The 24,900-nt window shown below is 39.6% G+C and overlaps 1 protein-coding gene across 1 annotated transcript in view; it reads right to left on the minus strand.

Moving 5' to 3' along the window:
- Positions 1-495: 495 nt before the first annotated feature.
- The window catches only part of LOC146170347 (transducin-like enhancer protein 3), a 66,158-nt gene continuing 41,753 nt past the window's right edge, over positions 496-24,900 (minus strand). The window contains exons 10-19 of the mRNA XM_083389213.1: positions 9,818-9,928; positions 9,276-9,397; positions 8,470-8,677; positions 7,804-7,948; positions 6,922-7,171; positions 6,213-6,615; positions 5,213-5,340; positions 4,460-4,654; positions 3,454-3,634; positions 496-1,850 (exon numbers count right to left, since the gene is read on the minus strand). Of these exons, the coding sequence (XP_083245339.1) occupies positions 1,746-1,850; positions 3,454-3,634; positions 4,460-4,654; positions 5,213-5,340; positions 6,213-6,615; positions 6,922-7,171; positions 7,804-7,948; positions 8,470-8,677; positions 9,276-9,397; positions 9,818-9,928 (1,848 nt within the window). The 3' untranslated portion in view covers positions 496-1,745. The remainder of the gene's footprint in view (positions 1,851-3,453; positions 3,635-4,459; positions 4,655-5,212; positions 5,341-6,212; positions 6,616-6,921; positions 7,172-7,803; positions 7,949-8,469; positions 8,678-9,275; positions 9,398-9,817; positions 9,929-24,900) is intronic.

Below are 24,900 nucleotides of genomic sequence, written 5' to 3' on the forward strand. Positions count from 1 at the left end.
ACTGCCTGTCTTTATGATCCTGTAGCGCAACCTCCTGTTTTTTACATATGTTCTGTAGGTCAAACTTAGCTATCTCGCCTTATCAGCACAGGTAATTAATACTGGCATTACCAACAAGGTTTGGGATACAACGCACTGTTTTTAATCTAAATACATTTCTCTATAAAAAAGTTAATTAAAGTTGACAGTAGTTTTACAATTTGTGTTTATCAGTTTTGTTTATATGACCAGAGTAATGACGTAATAACATACTATAACAATCAGATATAAATAACGTCCATAGTCCCAAAATAACGACAAACTTTGTTGCCTGAAATAACAAACATGATGCCTTGCAACTGAAATTATTTCATAACCACTGTACCAATCTTTGACTAGATCGAGATAAACCTGCAGTCAGCATTTTCAGTATCAGAAGAACCCTGTCATAATGTTCTCTACGTTAAAAGAAACTGACAAAAATCTACGCCCGACTCATTTTATTGCGGTCACGGCCAAGGAACAACGAACACTACAACGCACTAACAACAGGGTACCTAGAATGACGAACGCACGGTATCAAGCCATGTAAAAATCGACGCCGGGTGAATATTGGCCACGCAAAGCTAAAATTACGTTTGAAATGACCTGAAGAATTAACGAAACAAATGCGAAACTGTAAAAGGGAAATCAGTCATCATTTTTTTAGGCTTTGCTTGAATTTTTGGCGTATATTTTGTCGTTTTTGGTGAAAAATGCAAACGAATTTGTGAAGGAAATGCCGCTGTTTTGAATTCTCAGTCGTTTATCGAAAAAAGAACAGTAACAACACAACAACAATTTAGTACAAAAATAGGTTTGGTAGAAGTTCACGTTGGGCCAGATTTGCGTAACGAAATGACGATTGACTGTATTTTACTTCTCGTCGTTTTCGGGTTTGAAAAAAATGACTCGCGAAAACTCGGAAATATTTTGCACTCACACAGTGGCGCTAAAATAAAATTTGTCGCTAAAATAAATTCGGATCAAAAAGCGCGAAAATAAAATCGTCGACTAAAATTAAGCGTTGACGATGAAACAGTTGTGCTACAAGAAATCAAAGCTATCTTTGAACACGTGACAATCCAAGTTTTACAATTTTTTTTTTTCATAAAGTTTTTTCCCCATTTTCAAAAGTTTTTTTTTTCCAAAAAGGAAGGCAATTTCTGTTCGAAGGCAATTCCAAAGTTTTCCAATTTTCATTTAAAGCAAAGCAAAAAAATTGGCGCACACAGTATTATACGTGGGTAAAGCAAGCGAATAGGGGCAACGAATAGCGAGCTAGTGATTGCGACTAAACGACAATAAAGGGCCGACGTTGATCGAACACCGTTGAGTCGATTTGTGCAAAAATTACAGCAACAACGACGATTAGCGTTTCATTTCAAAACACGGGTCTATAGAAGCAAATGGAAATCGAGCGAATAAACGCGCGCAAAGGGAAGAATCTTCAGGCGCGATAAAAGTAAACTAGAAAGGTTATTTACAAACGGAACCTTTGAAGCCTTTACGGTCTGACCACAGGGTTGCCAAAAAGTGTTTAAATTGTTGGAAGTTTTTTGATTAAATTGAATTACATGTTGATTTAAATTGATTTTCCAAAGCCTTCGAATTTGTTTCAAAAAATTGTGCGGCAACCCCGGTGACAGCAATTCCGCTAGGGGGTGTCCCCGAACGCGGTACTGAACGGCGCCACCCAGGGGCGACCCCAGGATCGATGCCAGGGCTCACACGACCTCGTACAAAGTTGCCTTCTTGTCTCCCGACCCTGTCACTATAAAGTTGTCGTCACTGGAAATGTCGCAACTCAGAACTGACGAGGATTCTTTGGTCTGTGGAAAATAGAGGAAAAATGTGTTTTAGTTTTACTTGGATTTTCTTTATCTTCCTTGGCGTAATTTTGTCTGGTTATATTTAAGGATGTCCGATAAAATTGGATCGGAGTTGATATCCGATGCCAAGTGGTAGTATCGCCACTCGTCCGATACTAGAGTGGTATCGGTGCCGATCCGATATTAACGAGCATCCCTAGTACAAATTTTCACCTGATATTTGTATTAAGTATGTCCGATAATATCGGATCGGATCAGATATCGGGTGCGAAGTTGTGGTATCGCCACTCGTCCGATACTAGGGTTGTATCGATGACAATCCAAAACCAATTTAATTTGAGCATTTCTACCATGGTTTATGTTCTATAACTGATTGTTTTCCACTTTTTGACAAAATTTTGACCTATTAGAAATACATTGAGTTAAATAACCTAGGCGTCGTTATTCACACGTTTTTTATACTGTATATTGCTCTAATGAAGATATAATACGGTTAAAATGACTTTGAACATAAATCAAAACTAAATTTTTTTGATAAAATTGAACGATAAATTTCAAAACAACTGAACGACGAATTTCAAGTGGTAGTATCGCCGCTCTTCCGATACTAGAGTGGTATCGATGCCTATCTGATATTTACGAGCATCCCTATACAAATTTTCACTTGATATTTGTATTAAGTATGTCCGATAATATCGGATCGGACCAGATATCGGGTGCGAAGTTGTGGTATCGCCACTTGTCCGATACTAGGGTTGTATCGCCACTGATCACAAACATTTAAATTTGAGCATTTCGACTATGGTTTGTGTTCTATAACTGATTGTTTTCCACTTTGAAAAAAAAAAGCTGTTTATAAAATTGTTTATTAAATTTTAAACAAATCGTACAGGTAGAACTTTATTTTAACATGTGTTATAAGTAATTTAGCCATGTCCGTGTTCACTTGCGAAAAGTTTATTTTAAATAATTTGGGTCGCAAAGGATTCGCTTTTATTCTTGCGCTTAGTATTTGGGTAGGCACAAAAAAAAAGGTTGGGAAACATTGATTTACGACTTGTTGGATTACAATGATCCGCCTCCTGAGCTTATGTGCGTCATAACCACAACGAATTGTGGGGAATGACGCACAAAACATGGGAATTCGATCACAGCAAAATCACTGGCGCTTTTGGCACATTTTTGTTAAAGCGGATAACAAAAACACTTGATCCCTGTATTTGAACGTTGTTCCAGAGTTTTAGGTTGAAGATTCGTCTTAAAAGTGTAAAATAATTTACTTGAATTTACCCATATTACGAATGCCTTTTCAACGGTGTTTACATAAAAGTTAAAAGTTTTTCAAAATGCCTTATAAAGTGTGCTTTAAAAATGCCTTAAGGAAAAAGGCCCAAAACCCAAATGAAGCCAAAAACGGTTACCAAGCATCCAAAACGCCCTAAAAATTATTTAAAAGAACCACAAAATAGCTTTAAAATTAATTTAAAACGCCCTTAAAAGGTCAAAGCCGACCTGAAACGATTACAGTGGCGATAACTATGCGCTTAAACGATCTAAAAGCGCATTTAAACGGCCCAAAATGTGTTTAAAAAGCGCTTTTTACCTGGAAAATGTTTGCCCCGTAAGGCGTGCGCCACGAGTTGAGCATGTTGTCCTTGCCGGTGCTGACAAACCACTTGCCGCAGTGGGCGAACTTGAGCGAGAGGACGCAGCTCTCGTGCAGATGGAGCTGGTACTTGTCGGGCTTGCTGTCGTGCAGAACCTCGATCGTGCTGTTCTCCATGCTAAGAAACAATTAAAACAATATCAGTAATGCACAAAGATGCTTTAACAAGACGGCCGCTTGAGCACGGTTGTAGGTTGTGTTAAAAAAATAGACGAAAACAAGGTTTTGTTTATCGGCTAACAATATGATGTAGCACAGCCTTGTGCACACATCATAAGATGCCTTTATATTTTACCCACAAAACGAAACATATTTTTTGTATTATTTTTTTATTTTAGCTTTCGAGGACGAAATATCATTTTGTGGAAACGCTAAAAACTAGCACGGTTGTAAGTTACGTTTAAAAAATGGTGTTGTGTCTGTAGGCATGCTACATGCCTTTTGGAACGAAAACATGTGGTAGTACAGTCTTGAGTACAGAAAATAAGACACCTTTTATAGCTTAACCCACAATGGCCAGTTTTTAATAAATCTAACTGAAACTACTTTAGTCGGCGACCCAACCAAATCAAACAGCGACGCAATAATGGGTTGCGACCAACATGTTGAGAAACACTGCTTTACCGTGTTTACAAGCCCGGTTAGGCAATATTCCAAGAACAAGGAAGAAATACTACAAAACATAAAATCTCTGTTTATTGTTAAGTTACGGTATTTTAAGGGGACCATGGAAGGTTAGGAATCACTAATGTGAATATTACTTTAAATAAACTCACCCGACTGTCAGCCAATCCCCAGTCGCACAATATTCAAGTAAGTCAACATATATACTTAATTAAGGGTTTTTACCATTCAGGGCCAGAGGGCCGGGTGCTATAGGTATAGGCCATTATGGATGCTATGGAAGGCTAAAGTACCAATATAAATTCACAATAAAACTCACCCTACTGCCAGCCAATCCCCAGTCGGACAATATCCGAGCGAGAAGATCTGTGAGCTGAAGTCGTACTGGTCAAGCTGCTTGCCTGCGGTCAGGTTCCACGAGCGGACAGTGTTGTCGAGTCCCCCTGTCCACAGCTTGGTTCCATCGGGCGAGATGTCAACGCAGCTGGCGCCGTCCGTGTGCCCCTGGAACTGCCTGCAACCGACATGAACGAGAAATTGGCAATCTGTAGCTATAATAAGGCATTGTGGTAAAATTGTTTGGAACTGCCTGCAACCGACACAAAAGGAATAGTGTGGTAAATTTACAACTTTCTGTCCCCATGTATTTTGAAAAGGGCAAATAAGCTTTAAATCACCATTTTTCGCCTTTTTGTTTCATGGTGAGTATGCTTTATATTTGAGATTAACGAAGTTATTTTAATGAAAATGAGTAGTCGTCAATATAATATTCTTAGATAAATATATATATTAGATTTATGTTTTAAATCAGTAAATTTTAATAATCTTTAAAATTAGTGGTGTTCAAAGAATTAAAATGTAAACCTAATTTTGCGCAGGACAGAGTAAATTCAGACTTTTAACATATAGTAGCAAAGAAGCATTTCAACAGTTTTAACATTTAACCCTCTCTATACCCTTTTATACGTTTTTTAAACTCTGTAAGAACAAGTTTCCAACTGTCGCCCTAATCATTTCATGTTTGAATGCAAAAAATCGCTAAATCGTTGCCAGCAAAGTACAAGGGACGTACCTGACAATGGTTTGGTTGTGTAGATCCCACACTGCAATGTTACCGTCGCTACAGCAGCTGAAACACAACTTGGAATCGGGGCTGGTGGCAAGTGCGTAACAAGCTGGGGCGGAACAAGCAAGCTCGGCCTGTAAACGCAGAAACAATCAATAAAATCACGCAATATATGATAGGACGGAGGTGTTTTCAATACACGTATCTATGGCTTTGTTCAATAAAAGCTGTGTCTATAAGAAATATATAGAAACTTAGACGTAGTAGGAATACAGATGTTGAAAATGAATAAAGAGATTCAAAATGTTACCTACTTCTATATTGAATATGTTACCTATTATATGTGCTTTAAAATTCTTTCTACGTCCTCCAGCAACTATGCTCTATAGAAATTTACTTACTAAGCGTACAACTGATGCTTTGACGTTTAGCCACCCTGGTAAGGTTAAAGGTACAACATTTGTTTTTTCAATATGTGGAAACCTTAGTTGTTTTACTGCCAACCTTGTTAATTTAACATGTCTCTTATGATTTTTGAGTGTTTTTTTTTTTTGAACCGTTGTAAAATAAGTTCGTATCACTTTGAGGAACAAGCAGATTTCCTATAATCAGCCTTTGCTTATTGTATTAAATATGGCAACATTTGGGTTGAATTCCTTGAGAGAAGAACCTGTGGTATGTGCTATTTTGTAATGATAGGTATTTTTGTTTTATATCAAATCAAACGAAAGATAACTCGGACATACGAAAATGATGTACCTTAATCCTAGACGTGTCAGTGCCATTTCATAAATTGTGATACTGTACTAGCGCTGCAATTACAGACTTACTGTTGCACATTGGTCGTATTTTAAAGTAATTAATTAATTATTGTCAATGTCTAGCTATCCTTGAAAATGAGATGAATCTTCCTTTCTTCATAATTTAAAAAGTATTGTGATTGTGTATTTCACATTATGGTCTTTACACTGAAAATTCGCATATTGTTATCTTAAAAACGGCTTACCTTAATCCTAGGCGTGCCGGAGAGATCCCATATGGACAAAGTACTAGCTTCCCCACCGACCAACAAGGTCCTTCTATCGGGCAGCAGCTTGCATGACCTAATGTAGCTGTCGCGCTGCAGACACTCGAGAGTGGACACTGGCGTCTGCTTGACCAGCGGGTTGCTGCCGGACACGCCGTTGTTGCTGGACACGCTCATGTCCCAGATCTTGACGCATCCCTTGCCTCCGGTGTAGACGTGACGTGTCGGGTTGCTGACCGTCACCGCGCAAACCACCTCGCCGTGAAGCAGGCTCAGGATCGGGCGCGCCGTGCGGGGAATACCCGGGCCGATCAGGGCGTCCGGCGGGAACTGGACCGGCTGCGGTGGCTGGCCCTCGGCGCTCACGTGGTATGAGTAGGTCCTGGAAATTGCGGCGTATTTTTTTGTTTTTTCTCTTTTTTCTTAAAAAACTTCAAAGCTAATGTGTACTTTTGGCATTTTTTCGCTCACATAAATAAGATTAATAAAAAAATTGTTTTTTTGTTTCCGCGGTAAGCATAAAAAGAGCGCTAAAAACGCATAAAAACTATTAAAAAAAAAATTGCATGAAAACCAAAAGCAAAATAACAACGCATCGTATGCAGTAGATGACACAGTACAATAAAAAAAACGGGTAATTTGCATTTTATTTTTCTAAAATTAAAATATCAAAAAAAAAATAACTCACTCTTTTCCTCCGGCCGACATAATCCCAGGTAATACCCCACTGTTACCCCTCATTTGGGAGGGCAGGTCGTACCCGATCGGGGGTCCATGGGCCCGCAGGCCGTGCTGGTAGAGGGACGATCGGCCGTGCATACTGGCCAGGACGGCCGCCTGCTCCCGGTCCAGGGGGTGTCCCCCGGGTATGGGTACCGAGTGGGGGAAACCGGGGAAGGAAAGGCCGAAGGCTCCGGGTGGGGGTCTGAGGGGGTGGCCTGTGGAGTAAAAGTAGGGGTGGATTTAAATTAGGGGCTTTTGCAGGATGTTAGTTTCGTATGCGCCATAAAAGTTAATTTGATGATATTTTAGCTTTAATTTGATGGTCTTTAGAAAAGTCTATTCCATTTTGCTTCAAGGTATTTTATTTGAAAGTATTTGATTTAAACGTGAATTTTTACATGTTTTACGATAAACTCTTTTAATGAACGGAATAGTGAAATCAGCCTTTTTGTACACTAAGCACGGATCTGAAATGTACCCTGATAATGAATTGCAAAGTTAAAAAGGTCGAAAAAATCGACATCATCTTGATTAAGAGGTTTCGATTCAAACTTGTATTATCTTCAGTTAATTTGACTGAAATTTCAAACAATAGAACTGCGTATCTAAACGTCTTATTCAAGATGATGTGGATTTACCAAACCTATTTGGTTATTTTGGTTATACTTAGGCCAAATAAACTTACTACTGCTTTTACTAAAACTTCAAAAAAAAAAGAAAGAAGGCTCAAAGGGAGGAAAATCGAGAGCTTCCATTTATATCATTGGATAATTTTTTTAAGTTTCAAAACGTTATTTATTACATTTTTATACAATGAAAAAAATAACGTTGAAAGCACTTGACTGACCCATTTCTTCCGACGACCTTCTCCCTAGCAAAGCAGACGACCGAGCAGGGCTGACGGAGCGATGACGTGCGCTGACGTTGTGCAGTGCTGATGACGTAGGACTGCTTGCCGAGTTCTTGGAACGAGGGCTCGTCGATTTTTCGCTCTGAGAAGAAATTACGAGGTTTAGATAAATTCGTGAACTATGTCTGATACTTGACATTTTACTCTGATAACGAGTTTTGACAAAAGTATCGACATCCAATAGCAAATGACTTCATTGATATGCTCACATAAGTAAAATCTGTCAACTAAAGATGTCCGATACTCGAAATTTTATTTTTCGCTGTTTTACTATAACGCTAAGTCTTTAGAGAGTCCCCCCAAAAAATCGAGAACCGCACTTGTACAAACTATAAGGCTACTTGATTCAGATAAGACGGATTCAGTTATAACCGCCCCCCGCCTCAAAAAAGAAGTTAAGTGTTGGACATTCCTAGTTAACGATTTCAAAACAAAACTCTTGATTCCCAGCATATATGCAAGTATCTTTTCGCTCATGTTTAAACAAAAAAACTTAATTTCTGTAAACAAGTCCAAATTTCTTTACACTAATTCTTTTCGTTCTTCTTTAAACAAAAACTTGTTAATTTTAGTAAAATCTCCCCATGAGTCCCAAATTCTCACCGATGAGTTTTGTTCTTTGGTCCTTGGAGCGGCTGTGGTTGATGAAGCCTCCTTCTTTACCGGGATTCCGTAGTTTGAGTTGCCGGGTCCGTTAGCAGTCCCACCTGGAGCGCTGGGGTTCGGGTTGGGGTTAGGGGTGCTGCTGGTACTTCCCCCACTCCTGTTGGTCGCCTGGGTGCTTGAGGAAACGATGTTTTCGCGAGGAGATCTGGAAATATAAGGAGTTTGTTTATTTTCTTAAGGGTTATAGATGTGTTTGGTTAAATTTGTTTGGTCTGTCGCTTTAATTTTTTGAGGAGATTTGGAATAATGTGGAGTTTATTTGTTGTTTCATTGGGGGTGTGCAAGGTTTAATTTTCTTGGCCTACCGCTTGAGTTAAAACAATATGCGATCGTAAACAGAGAAATAAATGAAAAATATATCGTCGCGATTGAAAAATGTGATTTCTTGACCACGGATGACTTGTAGGTTTTTTGTAGAGTGAAAGAAAAAAAAGTCCAAGTCAAGGCAGTTTAATATTTTTAAAGAAAAAAGTTAAATTGAAAAAAAAAAATTTGCCGCCTTCTCCTCTTAAAATATTTAGACATTTCAGTTTCCCTTTTGCTTGATCTAAAACCATATTTTATTTTATGACGTAATCCTTCTCATATTGACTATGGTACACGCGAACAAAAATATTTTTTAGGGTCCCGCGTTAAAGTCAGTTTAAGAACCCCTGAGTTTACAAGACCGAACTGAACATCCCATATATCACGTGAGTTTCAGTTCACTAAAACGGACTTCAATTTGTCAAGAATATATTCACCTTCTCTCTTCTGGCTGGCCGCTCTTAGCGGGCGGGGTCTTTGGTCGGGGTTTGGGGCAAGACTCGTCAGGTGAAACGTCATCGTCGACAACAACGTTTGTGTCGCTCTGATCGCTTGCCTCCTGCCAAGATTGAATGACAAATATTAGCCTTAGCTCAATCCACTTAGGGATTGATATATTTTATCCATCCAAACTACATGGTTGGAAAATATTATGCCACCCCACTTTTACAATTTACAGTTTGTGGCCTCATCAGTATCGAATTTATTTCTGCGCATGCGCAAGTTGGACTCGGGGCTCAAGTAGTTTTAGGCAGTATTACTCGACTCCCGAGTCCGACTCCGGCCAAATAAACCGACTCCTTGAGTCCAGAGTCCGACTCCGCAGCCCTGCTACATAGGTAATGCTTTTCAGCGGCAAAGTATTGTTTTTTTATTGAAAGTCCGCTAAAACATTTGTATTGTTTTTGCCGCTAAAAACTGTTTTCAACAACTAAATATTTCGTCCTTTATAAACAGCAGCAATAAAGATGCAACGCACCAGCTTAGTGTTCCTCTCACTGTCCGCCTTCCTTCTCTTCACACTGGGACTCCCCGCATCCGAGAGTCGGTGTTTCTCCGATGACGTCACACCCGGGGAGGAGGGAGAGTTCTGGGAGGAGGAGGAGAAAAGAGTGAGAAAATGTGGAAATACATAATTATAGTTGTATAGTGCACCGACAGCCATTGCAGACTCACCGAATCTGTCGATCAATGATGAAAGTAACTAAGGCAGGCTAGAAAAACAACTAGCCTGCAGTGAGGTTCGAACTCAGGGATTTTGCTGGGTTACACATGGCAAAACAACTCTAAATGTACTTATTATAGGTAGACATTTAAACAAATTAGGTTAGTCAAATGTATAACGTTAAATAGCACACAGGCAAGTCACGATTGTGGGAAATACGTTAACAGGGTTGCCATACAACTTGATAAAAAAAACCAAAGACATTCTGGTCTAAGGCTTTTCAAAGACATGAGATTGGTCGCTCAACGATTTTTGAAGTATAAATATAATGGTCAACACAATCACAAATAGTTGAAAAACTGTGTTATCAAGGGCACTCATTTTTAACAAAGAACTCAAGATAAAAACTTATTCGAACCTGTTCAAAGACTTTTGGGAAAAAATGGTGGTTTTCAAACACTATTCAATATGCAAAGTAATTGAAAAACGTTGTGACATCTCAAGTTCAAAATGCTGTAACCGCGTACTATTACGTCACAAGTCGCTACATGCAGGCAGTGGAAACGCCAGTCCAACGGGTGCCCACCGCTATATACACAGACAATCAGACATGGAGGATAAAGCGATCGAGGAATGTAGAACGGACACATCTCTAGCACTCACGAGTCGCTTAAGAAGGACTTTAAGCGATGCAAAACCCCGAAACATGGCAAATGAGCGTTTCAACGTCCGAGTCCGTCAAGCGCACTTAAAAGCACTACAAGCTTGTCGAGTTTGAAGCGTATCAGTTGAATTGTGGCAGAGGAAAGCTGGAGAGCTTTCGGCGAAGTTAGATTCGCTCGCCGCTCGTTATTTGCGGAGCGGTTGTACACGATGTAATGCAAAACGAAACGACAACAGCTTAAAAGAGTTTCTTTTAACCATTGCCGCCTAGTAACAACCCTAACTACCCTTTTTCCTTAAAAAAATACATTTTTTAGTTCGAAATATATCTTTTTTACTGTGCCCATTTTTTTACCCTCTAAAATTTTTTGTTTCAGCCCGAAAAAGCTGTAATCTTAAACTTAATAATTACCATATCAACTTTCAAAAGTTTGTTTCACATCAAAAGTGTATTATTTTACCCTTTCCATTTTCTTATCAGTAATGAGTAGTTAATTTTACTATCCAACAAAATAGCAAGCTATTTCCTCATAATATTTTTATTCAGAAGGAAATAGCTATATTTTACATCGGAAAATCTTTTTTCTATCCCGAGAAAACACAGGAAACATAGCGGAAACGGCATTTTTTTCAAGCCCGGGTACGCGTAAACACACAAAATCCACTCAAAAAGCCGAGCGCCGAGTCCGATTGGCGACAAGAACAAGAGTAAGCCTACACCTCGGCTCAAGTGCCACTCAACCTTCCAAGAGTGGCCTCTGTTTAGAACCAAACAACGACAAACCCCGCCTCTTTGGGGCTTTTTAAACCACCTATAGAAACGCGAGACCGCTGGGCGGGACTCGAAACGATTATGACGTCACACAAGAGCGCGCCGCGTCCGTGATTTTGGCCGACCGCCAAAGGGCGCCCTTGAGCACAACGCACGCCGAGATTTTGAGTTCTTTTGAGGGCTTTTGGCCGTTTGAGTCCCCCTTGTGTGAACCCTAGTGGCACTCTTATGTGCACAAGGGTTGACGTTGGTTGTTTTTGTGGAGATGTGTATGGTTTATAGTATAGGGATGGAATTTAAAGAAATGGAAACAAAAAAGTGTAGCAAAGGGTTCTAACACTGTTTCTTTTTAGAGTATTTTTTTCGTTTTATCTTTTTCGTTAAAAATGCTGAAAACATTTATTTTGTTCATTAACAGCCCTATAGTTTCTCCATTTGAACGTTCTCAGTCTTCTGTAATTCCAACTTTTAGGAATATTTGCATCAAATTTACGTGGAAATGTGTAGGCTACTTATAATTGGAAAATCCGTACAGACGCATTTTTACCTATTTTTTCAGCAGCAGGTCCATTTGTATAGCATGGTTCAACAAATATAATAGACTTAAGAACCTATAGTTCAAAGTGCGACTCTGTACGACTTATATTCAAACCACACTTATAAAAGATGGAACGCAGGTTTTATTAGGTTTTAACAGATTCAGTCACATTAACTAATGGGGTCACAAGTCGTTTTTAGATGATGTCAATTTACTCGACCTGTCTGGCTTTAACATTCATTTTTAGGCAAAAAAACACTGTTTTCAAATATCGCACAAAAATGTGTTTTTTACGATTGTGGACTATTTTACGAAATATAAAAACGCGGGCTTTTAAGGTAAAATGTGAGGTGCGTCTTCGCATATTCTCGCATATATATAAATACATTTATATGCGTGTGTACAGTACACTTTATAGTTCCGCCACTCTACTGCCTAAGCAAATGTTATAAGGCGACTATAAAGCACGCTGTCACGCAAAAATCGCATAAAACCACTATATATAAGCCAGTTTATCAAATAAAGTACTTTATACTTTCCCGTGCCTACAAAAACGGTGCCATTTTAACAGCCCCTATTTCCCTTGACTTAGAGCTGAATCAACACAGGAGAGGGCGTTTTTGTGGTGCTTTGATGCAGACAACTACGGGAAGTTCGTAAAAAACGAACTGGAGACACGAAATTGTTTGTTTTCGCAAATCCAAACGCTTTTAATGAATACGCCAGAATCCGGATTTGTGTTTGCTATGAATCCCGAAAATGCCAAGGTTTTCGTGTTAGCTCTTTACTTAGCGTATGAACGACACCGCTTTGTAACGCTTATGGTTACGTTTTAAAAACACATGTGCGAGTATTTATTGTGCCTTGCCGATGAAACATAAACTGGATTATTTTTCATTGATTGTGAAATATTATAGTTAATTCAAAACCACCGAGTCAAAACAGTCAAACTGTAAGGAATTAAATGAAACAAAAACAAAATAATGAATTTACAAAAAAAAATACTTGTGGAAATTTTCGAGCCAAAACGCTTACTCAAGAACAAGTAAATTATTTTCACAAAGATCACACTGCCATTTTAAATTCAGCGTTTTGCTGGGGAATCGAACCAGGGACCCTTAAATACATTGTTTTTGCTCTAAAAGGTAATTCTGTGTGTATGAGTCTACCGTCTTGAAATAAAATGTGCCGCATAGCGCTTGTCGCATACCGCGTGTCGCCTGACGCTTAACGCTGGCGCGTGTCAATATTGACTCTTGTCTGGCGCGTCGATACGCGATACACACGCATATGGGGGCGTCTGCAAATGCTCTGGCTTTTATGGGTTATTGACCAAAACCTTCTCTGGTCTATTAAAGTCAAAACGCGTCGTCACGGCGTCAGCAAACCGGAAAGACCGCGCCTCTGGGTCTGTTGTTTTAAGTATAAATATGTATTTATTAGAGTGATCCATTTGCAGCGCTGTAAAAAACGCCTGTAAAAGCGATCGCGACAAAGCAATGAACTAAATTCGCCCAATAAACATAAATATGCGCGGAGGCAGACGCCTGTGTATTGAGAGTGGTCTTAAAAAGCAATTGCGCCGAGTTAATCCTATTAGCTGTCGCTTTGCGGGAGAGCGGGCGAAAGCAATTCGGGGCAGCAGTTGCTTGTAATTATCGCGGCGCGGTGACACGAAGCAATTACGCGCACATCGGGAATTCGCACTTTTTCCCCGAGGATTCGGCGCTTCGATTGCCGCAGACCGGACGACAGATTCCCGACATGCGACGTCGATGATTAGATTAAACTGCGCCGCCGCTGATGGTTGTTCTTGGGGATGGGCGCTTAGGGAGCTTGCATTGAGAGCCATTAGCGGGCGCGCGTAGCCCTGGCGAAGTCAATTCGTCAATTAAGCGCGATAGATTGGATTCGATTGGCACTTAAGTGCAGTTTCGCGTCTTTTGTGAGGTCGGTTGGTTCGTGCTATGCAAGCTGCACAGTTTGGGGGCAAAATAACATGATTTAGGCGTAATTTGATAACTCTGGGGTGCAAAACTGCGGTGAAAACAAGTAAAAATGACTAAAAACTCTTGCGATAAATGCTACTGCCCTTCAAACAAAATTAGAAACTCAAATACTCCGGCCGACTTATTCGGAGTACTCAACCCGCTATTTGCGTAACTCGCGAAACTAAAAATCCCGATATTGTAGTTATTGTAGGAAAGTTCTAATTTATTTGGTCAAGCATTACAAAACTCAAAGCTGGACTTTGTCAACTTTCCAAACCGTAAAACCCACGATTTTAGCGCGTTTTTTGTCGGTTTACGAAAAACTTTTTGAAAAATTCATTTCTAAGAGTCTAGTATTCCGACATTTCGACCGAATTGCAAAACCGTAAATACCCAACCAGTTTCCTCCAACAAATACCCTAATTTTAGCAGCAAACAAATTTGAATATCAAGGTTCAAGCATTCACAGACTCAAATCGACTAATCGGAATTGGTGGAATTGCCGATATCTTGGTACGAACCCGCCCGCCCTGTGCACTGTATCGACCGACTTGTCGTGGCTTAAACCGTGACCTTGCCATGCTTTCAATGCACGAAGATCTGATGCTCCCACAAGAATTGACACGCATGCTTAATATGTACAAGCAAGCCGCTTGCCAAACACCGCCCTCCGAACATATGCCGAGAGCCGGGGTTGTGGATTCATCACGCATATCTTAGTAACGCGGGACGCCTTTAAACCGTTTAGCGAACTATTCTCTTGGGAGAGGATTTCACACCAAGACATTTCAGGCATCAGAGACCTATCGCTTTTGCCAGGGACGGATTATACGCCGCAAAAGAAGGAAAAAGTCTGTTAGTCCATAAAGCACATATTGGACCAATGCATATTTCTCCATAAACGCATATTTAAGTTTCCACAACAATTTTGTTTTATAATTTTTATTACTTTGGGGTGACATTACCTACCAAATTGGTTAATTATATCACGCGCTGAATTTAGTTAAACACACGAACAGATGTGAATCAGCTCCTGCTTTATAAATCACGTATTAGTGAACAATTCAGTTATACACGCCATGTTTTTTTCCTATTGGCTGACAAAACTGACAGCACATGTTTACTTGAATTTTCGTCAAAACTTTAAGCTTCATTTACTTCTCAGTGTTGGAATGACTGAAGTCCATTGTTTATGTTAACTACACTTAAGTTAGTGTTTTTAAATGACGTGATTTGATTAAAATCTTGACTTATGAACATTAGGCAACTGACTTGAATTAATCTAAATTGTTTTTATTTAAAGTACTCTTCATAAAAATGGAATTTTAGCTCAAATTTTAGATGTAAAAAATGCTTGGTGTTTGTTTCGATTTAGGTGTTTGTCATATGCAAATTATTGCTTGGAAAAGATCAAATTTGATAACTTCAATAGTTTCACATTTATTTTATATGCAAATGACTTGACTCGAAACTGACTTTCTTTGTATATTTAAAAAAAATGTGGAAAATGACCGGCGGGTCTTAGTTTGCCCAGGTCTGTTCAAAGGGAGATCGCAGTTTAACGCTTAAACCAGCTCACTATAATTATAGCGTGGGGGTCACCAGCACATCCGCGGACTCCAGGCGAATCAACTTGCTCTGAGTACACAGCGATGCAACTTCGCAAAGGGTCAATATTTGCGCGACTGGAACTTGCTGTTTGCCCGCCTTTGTGTGCTTAATACACGACTAACCTTTGCTGCCAACGGGGTTGGTCACGTAGGCTTATACGCAAGCAAGCTGCGACCGCGAACAAGCATTCTAAGACCCCCTCTCATGTGAATACGAATGTTTGAACTAAGGCTGGGAGCAGTCCGTTTACGATAAAACACTGCCGCAGCCATTATTGGTTCACATTGAAAATACGTTAAAGGATTTTTCGGAAATGATTTTTATAGCTTTCCAAATACCTGAAGTTGAATTGCTCGTTATGATTGGAATAAAACAAAAACAACAAACGTTGACACACAATTTTGAAACAAATTCGTCATTTTAAGACTTTTCAGAGGAAACTATCTTGAAAAAAAAAAAGTAAAATTGAATCACTCGGCGTTTTTTCTACTATAATTCTATAACAAAACAGTTGAACATTATAAATGCCATCGTAAAAACAATTGCAATTAGGTTAAATGTGGTTTATTACTGTAGGTTCTAAAAACCTAACTTAGGCCACTGAGTAATGTCAGCGACGGTTAAAAAAATATTTGGTAAAGCCTAGGGTTTTAAGACTTTTTTAAATGAAAATTATCATGAATAACACAAGCTGAAAGACAGTTACTTGACATGGTTATCAACTATTTAAAACCGTATTTATTTTTAACATGTTACTCAAACAGAGTTAGCTGCTTTTTCTGGTTATATGTCCTTTCACATGATTTGTGCTCAAAGTATGCGTATTGACCGCAAAGTTTACAGCGTCGTTCCTTTGTTGTCCTTGGTGGATGTAAGCTCCTAATAAGGCCGTGTTTAATCGGCATTTGAACAGGGGCGAGGCGAGGTGTATACCGACTAGTAGATTCCGACAGCGTTATACAAACAAGACGCTCTTGCTCGAAGAACATTTACATTACGCCGGTTTAACTTGGCCACTTCAAAAGCGTACGAAAGGTCTGTTTTTTCTGTAGGTTTTGTGTCTTTGTGAAGAGCGGCCGATGGTAACTGGACGAAGAACTATAGGGGCCAAAACAAATCTATTTTAAGTGGTTCAATGTGAACTAATCAGATGTCTGAAAGTTAAAAAAAACGGGCTTTTTCAATACCATTTATAAGCTGTTCGAGGTCTGTAAAATGGCCTAAAACTAAAACGAAAGGTACCTGTGTGCTATTTTTAATGGGATAATTTATACTGGTCATTACCTGGAAAAAATCACAGACAAGAAAGAGAGGTTGGTTAATCTTTTCAGGGTTGAAAGAAAGCGCAAGCCTGCTGTATTTTAAGTTAGCAATTTGCTTTTAAAAATTTCAAATCCGCCCCTTCCAAACTATAGCTGTTTAAATCTAATGCGTAAGTCATGCTGCTTGTTTTTCCACAAAGAATTCGGGTGTTAAAATTGCAAAAGTCTAATTGAACCCTTAGGTTATCCTGAATACCAGTTTTAACTGGCCAGTAAAAAAATTGTGTTGTCGAAAAAATGGGCCTGGCCATTTTTTTGGATGAGTCTGAGTAAAGTAGACAAAGTCGTTAAAGAGTGCCTTCTGATTTCCAGATTTAGAATAATACAAATACGGCTACCAACAAAGAGTTAGCTAAGTCGTTGGCCATCAGGCGATCGCCCTTTGGTTTATGTGCTTATCGTTAAGCGACAGGGTCAACAACACTGCTTGTTCTGCAATATGTTGCGACATTCATGGCTGCCCCTGTAGTGTTTGCTCTACTGCTCAGTTTGTCGGCTGAAGTCCACCGATCTTCGATGGCTTGTCATGGCGCTATACAAACACAATAGGAACGAAAATGACTGGCTTTTACACGAAAAAGAAAACGAGCTTTTACATTGCGTGGCATCACACTTTATTTCCGAGAGTTTACATTGTTCGAATTTCATTTAAGCTTTAGTCTGCCAAGCTTTAAATAATTCAATATTTTTAAGCGACATTGCTTGGTATCGAACTCTATTTTATGCCAGCTTCAAATTTTTAAACTACAAATAATTCCATTTTTTAGTAGCATTTAAAAGAAAATGTAAACAAACGACGCAGCGTAATGTCAATATATATTTTGGTGGCCTTATTTGCAAACCAACCTAAGGTCTCACAATTTTTATGTCAAATCCCAGTCCAAATCACTGCCTGTCCCTTTGTCAAAATGACTAAGGGCCAAAAAAGACACCAAACCAAATGTATATTACATATTATATACATAAAACGTTTCTGGCCGTATGTTACACGCATTTGCGCTAAAACACACCGCACTTCCGCAAGTGGGCGCAGTCGCTTAAAAAAACGAAGAGGAGGAGGAAAAATAGTGGGAGGAGCGAGGAGCAGATTGGGAGGAGTGTCTGTTGTGTTGTTGGCGGTTGGCGACGCGCGTAAATGCACAACAAGGGACAAGGCGGAATTATCCGTCCGTTAGCGGCGCGCCTTCTCAATTATTCAGCAGCAAATGAGAGCGCGAGTGCGACCGACGATGGTTCGGCACATCCGATGGAGTAAGAGGTGAACGGATGAATTATTGATCGCTACCGCCGTTTTCGCCGTCGACGTTTTTTTTTCGATTTTTTCGTTTTGGCCGAAGGTTGCCGCTGGAGGCGTCCGTAAGGGACTTCTGGAAAATTCCTGGCGCGTGTTTTATTGCCACGCGGAAAGCTGTATGACTTAAGCCAGTGTTTCTCCACTCTTTTTCCGCGGCGGTCCCAAAACTGGGCATAAACTATAACAGCGAGCACCCAATTATCTTAAGTCAACGTTTTTAAGAAAATATGAAAATAAAATCAAGTATAAATTTGTTCAAGAAGAGAGCTAAACGTTTTTTTATAATTATTCTGTCTCTCAAAAAATAAATAACCATATTTTAAATTATGCACTAAGGTTTCAATTAGGCCCTCATAGACGCACTGAAACTTGTCACGTACCGAAAGGAGTCCACAGACCCCAATTTAAGAACCTCTGTTTTATGTGTATAATTTCAAATGTCAGAAAACTGCTTAGTTTACACAATGGGCGTAAATATTAATTAAAAACGTGTCAGTTATGCACTCTTCGTTCGACGGATCGGCGAAACAAAAGCCAAGAGCTAGAATAGCAATTACAGTCGAATACGATCTGATGCATCTCGACAAGCCACTTTTTCATCGTCATTTAGGAAGAAGTCATCAAATTACAGCAAGCATATATCTACACACATCGGCAATTTGCAGGGCGCACAGAAAGCGCCCGTTGTCAGCTTAAAAAACGACAGCAAACTGCGATACCGGGTCACGTCCACCAAAATTAGGCTCTTACGCATCACAGCGACAAGCCAAATAGCCCATCAGCCGGCACCGCCGCATGAATTAGTAATGCAGCATGCAAAAACACGCACCCCTCTTCCCCTATCAGCGAACCACCCACGCGCGTTATCTTAGCACGGAGCAACGTCGTGAAGGGATATCATCGATTTTACACCGTTTGGCCGACGCTTAATATCAGATGAGGCGTCGAGACATAGGGGTAATTACTCCTTCTGGGGCTTCGGTACACACGCCTAATGGTGCTGGGTTTAGGGGGGTAAGGTGGTTGTCGATGTCAACGACGCCAATTTTAATCGACATTGTCGCCCTGCGTGGTTTTCATTAAGGATCGTGATCTTACAGAGGGTCGATTATGTCTTGTCGCCACGCCATTGGGAGATGCACGGGCTTTTGACTAGCTACTAGCTTATTAAACTGCAGACTTCCCACTATAAACACGTTCTGGTTAATTGTTGCTCTCATTAAGTGTGAATAATTTGAAATGGTTTCTAAAAATTAATCTTAAATCTAGCTATAGTTTACCGACTTGGCGTTAAGTGGAGTTTTTGAAAAACAACTCAAAATTGTATAAATATGATGGAAACTTTAAAAAAATGTGGCTGATAATCTTTTTGTTTACTTAATTTGACAAAAACCGACACACCCGCCTATTTACAATCGTAAAATGCCTAATAAGCTTCTATATCTGGGAAACGAATTTTGTACAGATTTCTAAATTATTTTATTCTATAGAACATTGCAAAACTACCCTAATTAACTTGGTGTTTATTGAAATAAAAAGTCATTTACTTACGATAGATATAATAATTAATCGTAAAACGCTTATTTATGATAGTTGTAAAACTCTCCAAAAATTAGCTAACCAATTTGGATGTGGATTTTCTAAAAAAATTAAAAGTCTGTATAAATGATAGATACTTGAAAACATAAAAATTTTCGCTAGCTATAGGTGGAGTTCCTCAACAACTCAAAACTTATATATTTGTGTTTGTTAAATAACGCAACATTAATTCAAGTAGCTTACTATTTGAATAGAGTTTACAACTTTTTTAATAAAGACAGTTACATTGAAAACCACTTCAAAATCACCTCAATAATCGCGCTTTCTTCAATTAAACTTGCAAGGCAGCCTCGTGCCAATCAAAACGCCGCATTCGCAGAACTCTAACAGTCGATATATAATTTCGTCGCATTAAATTCACGGCATATGGCTTTTTGGCCTGTTAGTGCGTGTGGTATGAAAGGGGGTGTGTAGCCTGTCGCGCCGCCGTCTTAATAAATTATTTGATTTCTTGCGCACCATCAAATATTCAGCAGCGGTGGGCCAAATACCCCAGGCATGGAGCTATAGGGCATTTCCACGCGCAAAAGATCGGGAGATGCGAAAAAGGCTTTTATGAGTGGGTAAAGCAGTGGTACCTAAACTTTTTTGGCTCGCAGCACACTAAAAAATCTTAACTATTTCGCGGCACACTTCCAAAACAACAATAAAGTAATTTTACAATCGCCCTTTACACATGACAAACTGTATGTAAATGTATCGCAATTACTACTTGTAATGAATAGTGCGTATATAAGTCTAAAATGCTTGCGTATATGCCCATTTATGATGCAAATACTCTCTTTTCCGAAATTACAAAAAGTTTCGCGGCACACTTGACAATCTCTCGAGGCACACTAATGTGCCGCGGCACACACTTTGGGAATCACTGGGGTAAAGGCTTCGGCTTTCGAGACCACTTTGCATAACGTGAAGCGTGAAAGCGCGGCGTGCATTAAAATTGATCGCTGAAGAGGCGGACTTTTTGTTACGAAAAAAGCAATTTTGATTGCGAATACTTTAGAGCGATTTGTGCTTTATATTGAACATGTTATTTTAATCGCGGTCTGTTTTTGCACTGGGTAACAACATAGGCCCCAGAAGACTTTCCTTGGGAGTGAAAAGCTGTCTCACATTTAATGCAACATTTTCCCACACCTTTTAAACGGGCTCTACTTAACCCTAATCCTAATGCTTTCAACCCCTTTTCTATTTTCTAACCCCACAAATTACCCACCACTAACCCCAAACAGGGCAAAACATCCGGTGCCAAGCAGTGGCGCCCTAACGTCCAATGCCAGGCCTGTGGTCCCCGATCGTCTCATACCCTTTACCTACAGTTTCAGGCGTTATTTTGTCTAGTTAGGCATTTTCTTGATAAATTTATTACTTATTCCGACGGCTTTATGTCCTATCAAATCTTATTCTACTTGACCTGGACTTCATTTTAAAACTACTGGTTTACAACACTGCAAATATTCGTATTAACCCGCTCGGATCAAGCGCCAAGGTCACAACCCGAAGGTAAATGTGGCAGGAAGTCGGTTAAAGGTTCAACCACATCTTTACCTTCAACCTCATCACCTTACCACTGTTGTATGTCAAAATACCGCACACCTTTGACCACGTGGCCTTTTGTCGTGGCCTGCTGTTCGGTTGAGGTTTCGTTTTTTATTATTATTATACGAGATAATTATTTTTATATGAGGCCTTTATGAATGTGAAAAAGGCACATTATATGCTCATAGGTCCTGATTGCAACCAATGTCCGTAAAATACACGCTAGAAAGGAAACTAATCATCATCCTAAATCTACGAAACAAAAGTTTTTTTTAATATAAGATAATGATCTTGGAAAGGCATATTGAAATCTTCTATAACGTTAAATCTTTAAAATTGGCAAACTGGTTCGTGTTTGATCAATTTCTCACCTAAAAATAAACAAAAACGCGATAATTGTCAAACAAATCGGTTTAGTGAAAAAATTTAAATAATTAGCCGGATTTTATCAAAAAATAAAAAAATACTTAATTTAAACCTAAGTTATTTGACAAAACGATTTAAGTCCAAGTCTAATTTATTTGTCCAAAATTACTCTAGTCAAATCAAGTAATTTTACCCAAAAGACTTAAGTCAATTCATTTGTCCAAAAGACTTAAGTCAAGTCAAATCATTTTTCTCCAAAACACTCCAATCAAATCATATGAAAACAGTGACTTAAGTGCACTTAGGTCAAGTCGTTACCTTAAGGCATTACAACACTGCCACACACACAGTATTTGCCTTAACTCCCGCCAATGCATACTTCACGGCAATTAAACAACCTCGAACCCAAAAAACGATACTAAAGCAAAAACGCCCCAAATCGAATTTACAGCGGCCTAGACGAAGGGCGGATTGCGGCGGGCGACTTTACGGCTTCGCGGCAACAGTGCCTTGATCTTACCACTTGGGCCGCAAAGGCCAACCCACACCTCGCGTTTAGGTGCAACTCGAACCGGCAGCGGTCTGCGCCCAACGTCCTGTCAAAACTAATACGCATAGGCGCGAGACGCTTGGGAAGTGAAAGTGATTTTGGAGTTCTGTGTTTGAGCAAGGGCTTTGTAACTTAGCGCCGTTAGGGTTAAGGTGGGAGGAAAGTATATTGGATACTACAAAAAATATAGCGCGAAGATATTGCAACCACAACCCGATCGGTTATCTCATCAAATTCGACTGTTTTTATATCCAAATTATTCAATAACGGTACAGATTTAAAATGCAAATGTGAAAAAAAAAAGTTTGGGTTCCGTTATTTTATTTTCAGTTTCCTGCTCTAATTGTCCGTATTTTACGTTGGATTTATTTGCTAGAAGTTTAGTGGCAATGGCAATACTACTAATTTATAGCGGTTCGTCGATCAATTTTCCAACAAAAAATGTTTATTATTATGCTTAAAAATGTTTTTAATCCTGCGTCCGTTTTTAGGTAAACCTACAATTCCTCATGCAAAACCACATTTACAGCAAATGGTGATACAGCGTTGGCCTACATAAATTACTTTAGTTTCTATAATAACACGTGGAAATCAAGGGTATCGTGGTGTGATGCGGGGATATTGTAATAGAGCATAAGGCCTACAGCGCTCAGTGCTTGAAGATTATATTTCAAAGGCGACGTGTGAGTTCTTAAACACAGTTTCTCAACACATTTATAGAACTTGGTCAAAAACGCTGCGGTGGGTCTGACGAAGCGGAATAAACTGTGATACCATAGTATTATTCTGAAGGGTTCAGGTCTTATTCCGATTTTCTGAATTTAAAATACAACTTGGGTTATTTGATTTGTAAAGGTTACTTCTAATAAAAAAATTACACTACAAAGGTGTTGTCAAAATCGTTTTTTTTTAGAAAAAAAGGCTTTTAAAGAAAATGGGGTCCTTGAGGTTAAAAAGTTTGAGAAACATTGACTAATGTGATTAAGATTTTCTGTTTACATGATAAAGCACGGTGACTAAAGCTGAGCTACTGTAAAACTTGTGTATTAAATCGGCGTAACAGATGCAAATCAACAGGCAACAATTTTTTTTAAACGCATTCCGGGGCCAGCGACCATCGGTCGTCACAGGAAACATTGGCTTGTCATGTGAAAGTGCAATTCGCGATTAACTGACGTTTATCGGTCGAGTTTTGTGGTCGCCAAATGCTCACCTTGGCAGAAGTGCATTGCGTCAGAACCCGTCGCCAAGTGTTCCAAACATCTGGTTTGTAACGCTACAAGGTATTCCGCGGTTACTGGGTTTTGATTGAATTGCAAGACAAGCTGTATTACTTACGCGCGGACCTGTATAGGCTGGGAAAATTTGTTCGGGAAGGTTTTGTCGAAATCAGTCGACCCATTAAGGATTTCCACGCACGAAACGGCTTGAGATGGAAATGTCCGATAGTATCGGATCGGAGCCGATACCGGTGCCAAGTGGTAGGATTGATACCCGTCCGATACCAGGGTGGTATCGGCATCGATCTAATGTCAAAATATTACAGGAAATTCAGCCATAATTCGCACAGCGATTTCTTTCTCGAAATGTAAATTTAACAAAATAGAAGGCTAACAACTAAACTGCTTAACGCTTTAACGCCGATGCCCTAATAACCTTATTAAATAACCTTTTAACGTGGCAATTTAATATTTTGGCTTGTTTCAGCATTTCAATGACGTCATTCAAAGCCACAGATCTAACCAACGCCAAAGCACAATAATCAACAACCAGTGGTGAAAGAAGAATGATATTTTACCGGAACGCTTGGAAAATTTAAAAGATGACGTCACACCTAGAAGTAGAAAATAAGTAATCTTGGGAAATCTGAGGTTACAAATATGCAACTGAAATTCTGGTTAAAATATATTCAAGGGTTTGCGGGATGGCCTGGTATATAAAATACCATTCTTTACCGCTGTGACCTAGCTCAGGGGTTCTTAAACTTTTTTTACCGCGGACCCCTAAACTTTTTTTGCCCCGCCATGGACCACGTTATGCCCCAAAATTCTAAAATGACGTTAAAAGTTTATGTAACAATACAAATGAAAAATTGATTACTTTCTAAATATACACTAACGTTTCAATTAGGCCTTCATGGACCCCCTAAAACTGTTCACGGACCCATAAGGGGTCCATGGACCCCAGTTTAAGAAACCCTGACCTAGCACAAAAAAGTTACTTTACCGGACGTTGTTCTTAATTACTTTCGCCACTGTCAACAACAATCAAATCCTGCAGCCCTGTGATCAATCACAGTCAGAAGCACACACTCGTACACGAAGCCACAAGGTTTAGGATTACAGAAGCGCAATTCGCCGTATGACCAAGAACTCGTGCGCCTTAAATTTAATTAGGCGAAGATCAGACGGGATTAGAGGATTATTGGAGCCGCAAAATCGTTTCATGTGGCTCCTAATAGCGCAAGCCTCCTTCAGTAATCTCAACATCCAATAGCGTCGATTATACAAGAGTTGTGAGTATGTATGCGCGCGCAGGGACAGCCTAGAGTCCCAGAGGTGCGGTATTAGCCTGTCGTCGTTGATCTGTTGCTGTACAGGGACGCAGCGGAGGTCTGCCAGCTATTGAATGTCGCCCTCCGGGAAATGCTTA

The sequence above is a fragment of the Ascidiella aspersa genome, chromosome 1 (genome assembly GCF_963924565.1).
Source record: "Ascidiella aspersa chromosome 1, kaAscAspe10.2, whole genome shotgun sequence".
Taxonomy (NCBI): domain Eukaryota; kingdom Metazoa; phylum Chordata; class Ascidiacea; order Phlebobranchia; family Ascidiidae; genus Ascidiella; species Ascidiella aspersa.